Source organism: Canis lupus, chromosome 35, assembly GCF_003254725.2.
Source record: "Canis lupus dingo isolate Sandy chromosome 35, ASM325472v2, whole genome shotgun sequence".
Lineage (NCBI taxonomy): Eukaryota > Metazoa > Chordata > Mammalia > Carnivora > Canidae > Canis > Canis lupus.
Window position 1 is genome coordinate 767,973 of NC_064277.1, and position 12,527 is coordinate 780,499.

Genomic DNA, 12,527 nt, shown 5'->3' on the forward strand with positions numbered 1-12,527 from the left:
CCTTGTGGTGACGATGCCCCTTAGTATCTAACGGCGCCTCCTAATAAGGGTAGAGAGACCCTGGAGAATGGGAGCTTGCACACGAAGGAGCTCTCCGCAGCCAAGAGCTGCCAGAGAACATCAGTTTGATCCGCATCCAAGATGCACTTGCATTGTTCTCATGTTTTAAAACAGGAACAATGTAGTGTTCACTCCACCCTTCCTCCCGGGAGAATCCCAAAGACTGATTGTGTTTTGAGAAAGACCCGTCAAATGTTCTAGTCCTTGGCAGTGGACACTAGTGTTTTCCTCTGAGATACGGTCTCACATGTTCCGAGGTCCAGAGCTGACCTGGCCTGCCTCGGTGCTCTGACTTCGGTCATGGATGTGACTCCGCCCCACAGGGCACCCTCCAAACTCACTTCTCCCCTCTGAGTACTCAGGGAGTCAGGATGATCACGCACCCCCAGCCCTGCTCACTCCCGGGTCTTGCCTGGTGTCCTGGACTACAGCCGATCCTTGAACGACACGGGTGTGAGCTACCGGGTCCACTCACCCGAGGACTTTTCTACATGTATTTCCTCTTCCTTAATATTTTCTTAATGACACGTCCCTTCCTTCAGCTCCCTTTATTGTAAGAGTACGGTGTGTAACACGAGTAACATGCAGGGCGTGTGCGAATAGGCTATGGGGCAGGCTCCCAATCAACAGGAGGCTACTAGTAGTTGAGGTTTTCGGGAGTCGAAGGTTGTCCCTGGATTCTCAGCTGTGTCGGGGTCGGAGCCCCACTCTCTACTGGGTTGTCTCGTCTGAGAACCTGTGCCTTAGGAGAACCGGACGCTCTGGGGCGAGTGTCTGTTCTTACTGACTTGCGCCTTTGGCCAGCTCACCCTGCACTCAGCAACCCCTCTGCGCAGTAGTCGGGGAGCCCTGGGCCGGAGCCGCGTGCACAGCATCCAGGGACAGGTTGCGACTGCTGTGCTGTCCAGAGCTCCCTGGTCTGGCAGGGGAGACACCCCCTGTACCTAGCTGCCCCCATGACATAGCACTGCTGGGCTACCCAGGACGTTGGGTGCTGAGACCAGGGCCTGCCCCAGGCTCTGGGCTCGGGACGGGGCGTCTCCAGAGTGTGGGCCAGAGCTAGGGCCCGGGGGCCAGGGCAGCGGGACCTCAGCTGCGGGATGCGGGGACCCCAGCACGGCGAGCTTTGCTGGAGCTGGAGGATAGGCGGAGCAGAGCAGGGGTGGAGGGGACGGGTGGCCGGGAGGGACGGAGGCCTGACCCTGGGGTGGCACTGGACTCTGAATGACAGGGAGCACGAGGGGTCCGTGAGGGACGCTGGCCGGTCCTGGTCCTCAGGGTCGGGGCTCCCACGGGGGAGCGGATGCTGGGTCCTGGGCTGGCTGGGGTGGGGGGCGGTGGGGGCCCCCGCAGTCGGGGCTGCGACACTCACGTGTGCTCTGTCTCCCCGCAGATCCTGCCGGGCCTTTACATCGGCAACTTCAAAGGTGAGTTCCCTTTCCTCGTTTGGGGGTAAAACACGCGTGATGTGCAATGTCCCATTCATACCGCCCGTAGCCGTACCCAGGTGTGTGCACGCCGCGGCGCAGCCCCCGCCTCCAGAGCTCCTCATCCTCCCAAACTGAAGCTCTGTCCCCGTTGAGCACTAACTACCACCCCCGCCCCCCGGGGCCCTGGAACCCCCTCCACTTTCTGGTCTCAGTTTGGCTCTCATCGGCCTCGACGAGGGGAGTCCTGCATGCGGCGGGGTCCTTAGGGCGCGGCTGTTTCACCGACCGGCCTGTGGGTTGGGATGGCAGGGCGGGCCAGGATCTGCCTCCTCAGGGCTGGCTGTCCGGGCGTGTGAGGTTTCTCCTTCCGTCTGTCGATGTACGCTGTGGGCTGCTCCCACCAGAGGCGGAGTCAAGCATGATTGGGCCAAGGGATGGGCTCAGAGCGTAGAGTCTGATCTGGACAAGGCCACCGCTTTGGTCCAGGCGCCCTGTGGGGCCCTCGGACTTGTGCCCATGCCCAACCCCTCAACCCTTGGAGATGTGTATCCTTGAGAGGGCGGAGAAGACCTGGGGAACTTGCCGAAACAAGGCTGTCTGCTGCAGAGAGCCAGACTCCTCGTAGGCATCTGGAGTCCTCTGGCTAGAACAAGTGAGAACACATTCCCGTCTGTTTTCAGGTTGCCCCTAAATTTGAGTTCAGGTTCCAATCGTCTATACAAACAATCTCTTTTTTTTTTCTAATGTATTTTCGATTACTTTAATGTCATACGAAACTAACCATTGAGATAGCTACTAAAATACGCATGAAAGACCACCTATGTCTTGTAGTCAGACGGTGACCGCATCTACCGATCACTTAACTGTGAGGTCCCACCACTGCGTGTCTGTTTCCCTGTGAATCTGTATCAGGTTTTCTCCACCCAAAATAATTCTGAACTGGTAAAAAAATAAATAAATAAATACTATGTAGCATGCTATGTTTACTCATTAAAACCCTCAGAAAAGGGACACCTTTGTAGACTAAACTGTACTAAAATAGCACATGAGGAACTAATAAAACATACGTAGGAACAGCCCAGAAGATTTTAGGTTCTGTACACGCTGATCAACAAAAAATGCTTCGGGAGAAACCGCATTGAATGAGAAGACGCACCCTGCTGATCTTTTCTATTTCTCTACATAATGTTTGTTTCCTCCTCTGGTCTTCCCACCGCCCCGTTGGGCTCCTAGTGCTGTTTACTGGCCTCAGAGAGAGCTGAGCCCAGGGAGCTGACAGCTGCTAATTGCTACTAGAACATTTTAAAAATAGTACAGGAGTTCCTAAATTAGTAAGCCTTGTAGTTCTGAAAAAGCAGCGAGTGCTTTGCGGTGGGTTAGTTGTAGTACTGGGATGCAGTGGGGAGCAACCACCTTTTGGGGTTACTTAGGGAGTTAACTGCTTTCATGAAGACGGGGGGTGTCTTTGGGCTTGAGAACAGACTTCGGGGTACATTTCTAGAAGTGGAATTGCTATGTGGAAGTGTTTACAAATTAAAGCTTGTAATGAATGTCCACCCACCTCAGTACTTCGGCCAACAGTTTATGAAAGTTTTATCCTTATTCATAGCGGGTTACTTTCTTCTAGAAGGTCATGGGTGCACAATTTTTTTTTTAAAGATTTTATTTATTTATTCGCGGTAGACACAGAGAGAGAGGGAGAGGGAGAGACAGGCAGAGGGAGAAGCAGGCTCCATGCCGGGAGCCCGATGTGGGACTCGATCCCGGGACTGCAGGATCTCGCCCTGGGCCGAAGGCAGGCGCCAAACCGCTGAGCCACCCAGGGATCCCATGGGTGTGCAATTTTAAGGCACATTTTAAGACTCTTTGTACTACAATCTGTGCCTGTTTCCTAAGTATTCCATGGCTTGGGAACCCCTCGCGGCTTCTGGATTCTTGCTGTGGGTTTGGCCCACTCGAGTTCTCCACCCTGTACCGCTCCTTGCTCAGGCGGTTGATGCTTCTTCGCCGACTCCAGTTATTCTGACCTCGTATGTGGCATATTTTACTCACTCATTAATTCACGAGACATTTATTAAGCACGAGGTGGAAGGCTTACCCAAAGCAAAGGCGTGGAGGTGCAGCAGACGGACGAGAAGCTGGAAGGAGGCCGTGCTCTCTGCGCACTGCCTGCGAATTCACTCGCTCATTCCAGAAGCTTGTTCCATGTGCCGGGAGTGTCGTGGGTCCACGCTGGGGTGCTCAGGGGCTCCGAGTGAGGAGGAGCAGGAATGGGATGGGGGAGCCGGTCCTGCCCCGAAGGGAATCTGGAAGGAGGTCTGCCCTGGAATCCGGTTGCTCCCCGCTGCTGCGGAGCCGGTGTGGCCCCGGACACGCTTCACGGCCTGGACACGCGGGGGGCCCTGGAGAGGGTGGGCCAGGCAGTGCGGCCAGAGCGCCATTCGGTGTCTGGACGTGGCCGGTGGCGGGTGTCAGGCCCTCCTGCCCCTCTCTGTCTGCGCGGGGGAGGGGGGCACAGCCTACTTCAGGCGGTGGCGGGAGGAAGCAGGTGCTCATACGGCCCCACGCTGGCCAGACAGGCAGTGGGCGCTGGTCGCCTCGGCTAGCAGGTGCCGGGGCCGGGGTGAAGGGACCACGGCTGCTCCGGACACTGAACCCAGCTGTCACGTGTGCTTCAGCTTGATGTCGCATTTAGCCGCTTTCTGTTCTTTTTAAATGAAAGATAATCCATGCCTACCGCGACACGACCACCAGTGGAAAAATGTAAAAAGAAAAATTAATGGGGAAAAAAATGTTTTAACTTTCTGAGAGATCCTCATTTTTGTGCACTGTGGATTGGCCCTGCCACCCCGGCCTTGGTTCCAGGGGCTCGGGGCTCAGTCCAGTCATCGAGTGTCTCCTTCCTCCCCTCCCCGCTCCCCTGTTCTTTGCCTGCCTCCCTCCCTCCCTCCTTCCCTCCTTTCCTTCCTTCTTTCCTTCCAGTGGGGATCCCACATGTCACTCTGCAGCTTCGACTTCTTCTTCTTCTTCTTCTTCTTTCTTCTTCTTCTTCTTCTTCTTCTTCTTCTTCTTCTTCTTCTTCTTCTTCTTCTTCTTCTTCTTCTTTCTTCTTCTTCTTCTTCTTCTTTTTCTTCTTCTTCTTCTTCTTCTTCTTCTTCTTCTTCTTCTTCTTCTTCTTCTTCTTCTTTCTTCTTCTTCTTTCCTCCTTCCTTCTCCTTCTCCTTCTCCTTCTCCTTCTCCTTCTTCTTCTTTTCTTCTTCTTCTTTTAATTTAAACTTGCAGTGAATCACAAACCATTTTCCAACATCTGGTCCTTTCCACCTAGAGAAAAACCCATGAAGGAACTTGGGTTCTGCAGCCTGGTCTTTGATGAGACCCCATCGCCCCCACCCCCGCCCCATCCTGGCTGCAAGCTAAGGTGATGGGAGTGGAGTCTTAAAGAGCAGGACCTGCCCTGCAACCAGGGGGGTGGTTATCTGCTGCCTCACAAGTTGGCAGGTCCCAAAACAGGAGAAGCCCTCATTGTTTGATGGTGCCCACAAATTCTAGAAATGTGGGAAACGAGCTCACAGCCCGCGTGTGTACTGGTGATGTCCACAGAGACATGTCTGAGATCTCAGAGCTCTTGCTCTGTCTGCCAGTGACAATGGCCGTGCTTCCCAGTGGTGGTCCCCCAGTTGTTCAGATAAGGCTGACCTGGTGTTAGCCTCAACACTAATCTTTGGTGCTCTGCTGTTGGCTTAGCCTGAGGGAGCTTCGTGATGAATAGTGATGAGCACCAGGTGGTGGAAACAAGAGCTGAAGTCAGGCATCTTTGAAGTAAGTGAGTATTTGGAAACATTCAGAGGTGATGGAGACTGACGCCCACACCGCGGCCTTGAGACTTCATCTGGTCCCGGTGATAATACTAATAATGTTGGCGACAATAATATTTGCTCCATGTGGGCCTAGCACTGCCGTAAGCGTTTTATATCATGTAGCATTCCCAGCAGACCTCTGAGGTGGCTCTCTTACCATTTCCCCACATCAAGGATGAGAAAAGTAAGGCACCAAAGAGCTTGCCCAAGGTCGACACCAGTAAATGTCAGAGCCCACGTTTGGTGAAGAAGGAAGTAAGTAGGAACTGCCCAGGCTGAAAATGTGCCCACTTAAAGGTCGAACACGCTAACAGCTGATTTACGACCCTGGCAGCTATTGCAGCGTATGATAACGTATGACTCTGGGATTTATCACCTTAACAGAGACCTTCTTCTTCGCCCCCTTTCCTCCTTCTCTCACCCTGTATGGCCACGCCGTTGAGTCCACAGGTCAGTGTAGCAGATGCTCTGAGGATTGGGAAGGTATCCCCAAAGAAGTTCTTTCCTGCCAAATATCTGTTTTTCTAGAGTGCTTGCATTGATGGTATTATTCTCCGGTACTTCATCTGATATTTTTTTTTGATGATTTTTTTAAATAATAAATTTATTTTTTATTGGTGTTCAATTTGCCAACATATAGAACACCCAGTGCTCACCCCATCAAGTGCCCCCTTCAGTGCCCGTCACCCAGTCATCCCCACCCCCCGCCCTCCTCCCCTTCCACCACCCCTAGTTCCTTTCCCAGAGTTAGGAGTCTCTCATGTTCCATCTCCCTTTCTGATATTTCCCACTTATTTTTTCTCCTTTCCCCTTTATTCCTTTTCACTATTATTTATATTCCCCAAATGAATGAGACCATATAATGTTTGTCCTTCTCTGATTGACTTATTTCACTCAGCATCATACCCTCCAGTTCCATCCACGTCGAAGCAAATGGTGGGTATTTGTCATTTCTAATGGCTGAGGAATATTCCATTTTTGATGATTTTATTTAGAATCCTACTTGACTTTGCTGGGCTGCGTATTTCCCGTGGCCACTCTAACTTTTTCCCCATCCAAGGACTGGTTACCCCTGCACGTCTTCTGTATCAACACAAGATCAACAGCACCAATTCCCCTTCCTGAGGAAGCACGTGGCTGCCACTTTGCCGTGGGAAGACAGTATCTTCCAGGAATCCACTTGCTCCCTTAGCGAAGTCTTAGCAGTGGTGGATGGGGTCTCCGCCGAGGGAACGTGCAACAGCAAGGGAGAGGGGTCAAGTAGGTGTTTCTATTTCAGTGCTCCCGCTGTGTAAAAATGACATTTGCTTCTCCTGGAGGCCACGTGAGGCAGCAGGAGTGGGCAGGAGTCCAGGGGCCGGGGGAGATAGTGGCAGAAAGAGGAAAAGACTGTGGTTAGCTGCTTTACCCACGAAGGGCTGACTGTTTCACTTACTAATGTAATTTATGTTGAATTTTATGAAGAGTTGTTCTTAAAATTTTTCTTTTCCTGGTGATAAAAGTAATTCAGGCTCATCGGTGAAAATTAAAATTTTAAAACTTCGAATGTGATAGAAATATATTAAATAGAGCGAAAACTTGCCCAAAACTCCACACCCTGAGATAACCACGGCCAGCCTATATTCTTCTAGGTTTTTTTCTGCGTGAATTCTAACTTGTAATCTTCCCGTTGGTTTTATTAATCCTGTTGCACTAATGATGTCCCAAGTGGTGATGGGTTGTTTTCTGGCTTAGAAATGGCATTAAAGTGGCGTGGTGGGGAAGGGACATCACTGGCACCCGCTAGTAGCTCCTTCCCTGGAGGCCCTGCAGGGCTCCCGTGAACCGCGCACACTGCCTCCTGCGGTTCTTCTGCAGATGTGGGCTCTGATCACGTCGTGGGCCGGGACGTCTGCGTTTCCAGTGGGTTCCCAGGGGAGGCCGGGCTGCCGGCGGCAGCCCGGGGTTGGAGCAGTAAAGGACTAAGTTCCGTCCTTTGATTTTGTGCCCAAGGAGAGCTGGTGTGAGCCCTGCAGGCTCGCCCGGTGCATGTGAGGACGCTGCTCACCCCGTGGTCGGGTCCTACAGCCGCGTTCATGGCTGGTTACGCGGTGCCCGTGGTTGTAGGTGGTCATCCAGAACCACCAATAACTTGTCGTCCAAAAGAAGAAGAGGTCCAATACCATCATCCAGAAATGTTGATTAAGCGCGTTACGTCCTCCCTAATAAATAGAGCCTGCGCTTATGGGGCTTACGGGGTAGGGTAATCCCCGAGTAGGGCATCAGTAGAAACAGCACTATGATAAGATAAGCTAGAGAGGGGGACAGAGTCCAAGAGTTCCGCTTCCTTTGGAGCCCTACAGTCTGTGGTCTCATTTGTGACGTCGGGTGCTCTTCTGTATTCAAAAATGTATACTTTTCTTACCAAGCTACTTTTTCTGTTTATTTTAATCTGTGTTATGAAAGTGGATTTATGAGGTGACGAAATGTGTTAGATCTCAGTGATGGCTAAACAGCTTTGAAGATACTAAAGACCATTGGATCATACCCTTTAAAAGAGTGAATTTATGGTACATAATTCATCTCAAGAAAACTGTTGATAAAAAAGGAAAAAGTATATTTATTTATTTAAAAGATTTTATGTATTTATTTATGAGAGACACACACACAGAGACAGAGGCAGAGACACAGGCAGAGGGAGAAGCAGGCTCCATGCAGGGAGGCCGATGCTGGACTCCAGGATCCCGCCCTGGGCCGAAGGCAGGCGCTAAAACTCTGAGCCCCCCGGGCTGCCCGAAAAAGTATATTTGAACAAATCTTTGAAATTCAAGTCTGTGGCAGGCTCAGAATCCAGAAGACAGACAGTCAGGAGGCCGCTTCGGTGCTCCGCTGCCCCACCTGCCTCCGGGTTCTCCTGCGGCGGCGAAGGCTCTAGCTCGGTCCTGCTTCTCCACTTGGCTAGAACACAGATGCTGGTGGCACCGGGGCACGTTGTCTTTCGGTGAGAAGTGGAAGCTGCTGCCAGTGGGATCCTAAGTGATTCCAGTTCCTGTTCAAGTCAAACTTAGTGATGCCAAAACTTAGGATAGTTGTGGGACAGGGTGGGGGGCGGTGTTCAGGCTGAGTCTCCGTATATAGGACGAAATGGCTGCTGTGCGCCTCCGAGTTGGAAGCTTGAGATGGTTGGAGCCATGAAGAAAGCCTTAAAACAACACTTTAATATCACTCTTAAAGATTTTTTTCTGGGGCACCTGGGGGGCTCAGCGGTTGAGCATCTGCCTTCGGCTCAGGGCGTGACCCCAGGGTCCCGGGATCGAGTCCCACGTCGGGCTCCCTGCATGGAGCCTGCTTCTCCCTCTGCCAGGGTCTCTGCCCCTCTCTGTGTGTCTCTCATGAATAAATAAATTAAAAATATTTTTTTCTGACTTTAAATGGTACATGTTTATTGCAGAATGTTTGGGAAAGTTTTTCAGTCTCTACATGATCATCAAGGCTTCTCAAAGCTGCAGATTCCTCTTAGGGTCACGAGATCCAGCCCAGCATCCTCAGGCTCTGTGCTCAGAGGAGAGCCTGCTTTTCTTCCTCTGCCCCTCCCCCACCCCAATGAATCAATCTATCCATCCATCTATCAATTATCTATCTATCTATCTATCTATCTATCTATCTATCTATCTATCATCTATCTATCTTTAAAAAAAAGCCTGCAGATTCTTCAGCCTTGCCATAGACCCTGACCTAAGGTGGAGCTCCCACTTAGTTCATAGGTGTGTTAAACTGAAAGAACCTTTTGTGTTGAATATACCAGAAAAGCTATTAAAAAAATTTTAAAACACTTGCAATTCCATCTTGTCAAGATTGTCACTGTTGGAGCTAATTCCTTATAGCGGTTTTCCCCCTGTATGTGTGTTTGTCTTTATTATGTTTCTACAAATAAATATTTGACTCAGTCCATTTTACCCTCTATCATTTAAAAAAGTTCCTCCTGGGTCAGGACATGGGCGTGGGGGAGCTGTTTCTGGCTGGACCTTGTTTGGTAAATTAGCAGAAAGGTTTCAACTTGAGGAAATTCATTGAGTCTTTCTTCTGCAGCATCAATAGGAGCATTAGAAGGGGATGTAAGCCTTGGTGTCTCCTTAGTTTCATATGCAGATAATCTAATAATTCATTCTGTTTGGAATTTCCAGAAAATGTTCCATTTTTTAGTTTAGCCCTGAAGTGAATTGTAGGTGTTATAAGCCACCGTCTAATCTGTATTTTTTTTTAAAGATTTTATTTATTCCTGATTGACACAGAGAGAAGCAAAGACACAGGCAGAGGGAGAAGCAGGCTCCATGCAGGAAGCCCGATGCGGGACTCGATCCCAGGACCCCGGGGTCACGCCCTGAGCCGGGGGCAGATGCTCAACTGCTGAGCCCCCGAGACGCCCCTCTAATCTGCATTTAAATCCATCCCTGCCTTTGACATTAGGGTAAAGTCATCCCTGGCAGGTTCCTATGTCTTATATAGTAAGTGGGTCTTTTGTATTTGATTTTAACTTAGATTATTGATCACTAAGAGGTAATTTTTAAATATTAATATATGTCAAACAACCTTATAGTTAATGTTTCCAATAAAAGACTAAATGTCTGTGTCCCTCTCCCTGTCCCTCTCCACCCCAGTCGTGCTCTCTCTTTCTCTCACTCTCTCTCTCTCTCTCAAATAAATAAAATCTTTAAAAAAAGAATAAACAGCAACAACAATGATCATGATGTTTATCGATCTAAATAACATTTCAAGTTTCCGGTGACCACTTTCTATCAAAAAAAAAAAAAAATCTGACAATCCGAAATAAATTATCTGCAAAATTCGTTAAAGCAATAGTCCTAAATTTCCTAGGCCTGGATTTTTCTGGGTATGGTCAATTATGGAGTTTCTAGAAAGAAATAGACAAGGCGTTTTGTACTTTTTTCCTGGCTGAACTTTCCAAGTCATTAACTTGCAGAGAAGAATAAAATGGTCATCTCCTTTCTTCTGTGACAGATGCCAGAGATGCAGAGCAATTGAGCAAGAATAAGGTGACACATATCCTGTCTGTCCACGACAGCGCCCGGCCGCTGCTGGAGGTAAGGGGCAGCGGAGCGGGGCCTGGTGTCCCGGTGGACCCCCCCGTGTCCCGTGTCCCCTGGGCCCTTGCACCCCATCGCGGCCCCACTGCCCCGGCGGCTGAGCCCCTTGCCCACCGCTCTCCTAGCGCCGCTGCTTGGCTAAAAGCCAGCGAATAAGCTGACGCTGCGCTTACTTCTAAAATTTTTTTAATATAAATTTATTTTTTATTGGTGCTCAATTTGCCAACATATAGCATAACACCCAGTGCTCATCCCATCAAGTGCCCCCCTCAGTGCCTGTCACCCAGTCACCCCCACCCCCCGCTCTCCTCCCCTTCCACCACCCCTAGTTCGTTTCCCAGATTTAGGGGTCTCTCATGGTCTGTCTCCCTTTCTGATATTTCCCACTCATTTTTTCTCCTTTCCCTTTATTCCCTCTCACTAATTTTTTATAAGTCAATCGGAGAAGGACAAACATTATATGGTCTCATTCATTTGGGGAATATATATATACTTCTAGATTTTAAGGATTTTTAAGGCTCATTCGCATCCCCTTCTGTATTGTCCCTGGTTTCAGAATCCAGGAGAGTCCGAGGGGCTCACTCCCTGATTTTTTTTTTTCCCCATTTAAGCTCAATTATCTACCAATTGCATTTAAAGACAAAAGACCACGGAAGGTAAGTTGTCCCTGGAGACTTCCCGGGGCTTGTGATGAGGAGCCTGTCTGCGGGCGCGCCCGTCGGGGCCTAGGCTCTCAGGCCGGCTGTGCGCCCCGCGCCAGGCACGAGGGCAGCTTCTTCTTCGGTTTCGGGCCGACGCGGCCGGAGCGGTTGGCTGGGGACGATCTCTGCTCCGGGACATTGGCCTCGGCAGAGCCCCAGGCCTTCACCGGGCCATGGTACATGTGTGCTGTGATGCACATGAGTCCTCCAGCTCAGGGGGCGGAGCTGGGGGGGACTTATTCTGGGGAAACAATCCTAGTTCAAGCTATTTTCACTGAAATTCATGTTATGCAAGAACAAGTAATATATTTTTATTTTAAATTTATCCAATTTCCTTGGCCATTAGAGCCGCTGGATTTCGGTTAGTGTAAAAAAAAAAATGAGGCCGCGGGATAATAAGTGATCCCACTGCATGTCTCGGCACCAGAGAGCCACAGGCGGAGAGCAAGGCCGGGTCGCGTCTCCGGGTCTGCGAGGCTGTCCAAGGGACAGCTCCCTCTGTGGCTGCGGCCCTGGCGGGCGGAGGTGCTGTGCCCGGCGCCCGCATGCTGGTCTCGGGCCCCGGGTGGCAGCACAGCGTGTTCAGGGCCGTTCACTGTCCCTTGGAAACGGCCACCCTGTGGCTGGCCCGTCAGCGACAGCTCGCACCCAAAACACAGCCGGGCTCGGGCCCTGCTAGAAGTCAAATGCAGGCCGGTCCTGACCGACTTCCTCTTTAAATCACAAGATGAGGCCTGAGGTTTCCTTTATTTTAATACATTGCACAGCCGCCCCCCCCCCCCGCCACCCCCCCCCCCCCCCCCGGGCCTGCCTCACCACTTAGGCTCCATGTGATGGGACACGTCGCGGCGGGAGCGCCCCAGCCCGTTTGCAGGGAGCCGCTGTCCCCATGCAGGACCTTGACCCGTTAGGAACCCAGAGGAGCCCTAGTCTGCGACGGTCCAACCTCGTCCGGGTCACGTGCGGAAATCAAAGGGACAGAAAGGGAAACAGTGGGGACCGTAACCCAGGAGAAAGGGACAGGTTTGTGTAAGAGCCTCACGGCTGTGGGGAAACTGCATTTCCGTCCTCACTTTTCCTCCTTAGTCCCTTATGTCTCCATCTACAAAGACAAACTCTGCCTTGGAAGGAAAAGAGGAGAGACGTTCTGTGCCTCTTCATCAGAGACCGCTTCGGTGACATTTGGCCACATCCTGTTGTAGTCTTTGGATGCTGCTATTACCTCAGCTCGAAAATAAGTGCTTTCCTGTGATTTCATGCTCTTTAAGAGCCAGACCATCATTTTATAGCATAACAGAGGTCATTGTCGCCCCTTTTTATTTCATTCATTTTTAAATTTGCAAACAATTCATAAAAAACAAATGTAAAACAGTGCTCTCCGATTGCACAAGAGGG

At 50.7% G+C, this 12,527-nt stretch overlaps 1 protein-coding gene across 3 annotated transcripts in view; it reads left to right on the forward strand.

The window, feature by feature from the left end:
* Positions 1-12,527, forward strand: part of DUSP22 (dual specificity phosphatase 22) — a 56,261-nt gene that overhangs the window by 10,081 nt on the left and 33,653 nt on the right. For 2 of the 3 annotated variants that reach the window (XM_025446436.3, XM_025446445.3), the window contains exons 2-3: positions 1,454-1,487; positions 10,346-10,428. In XM_025446436.3, the coding sequence (XP_025302221.1) occupies positions 1,454-1,487; positions 10,346-10,428 (117 nt within the window). The remainder of the gene's footprint in view (positions 1-1,453; positions 1,488-10,345; positions 10,429-12,527) is intronic. The other variant, XM_049105961.1, reaches the window with a different exon arrangement.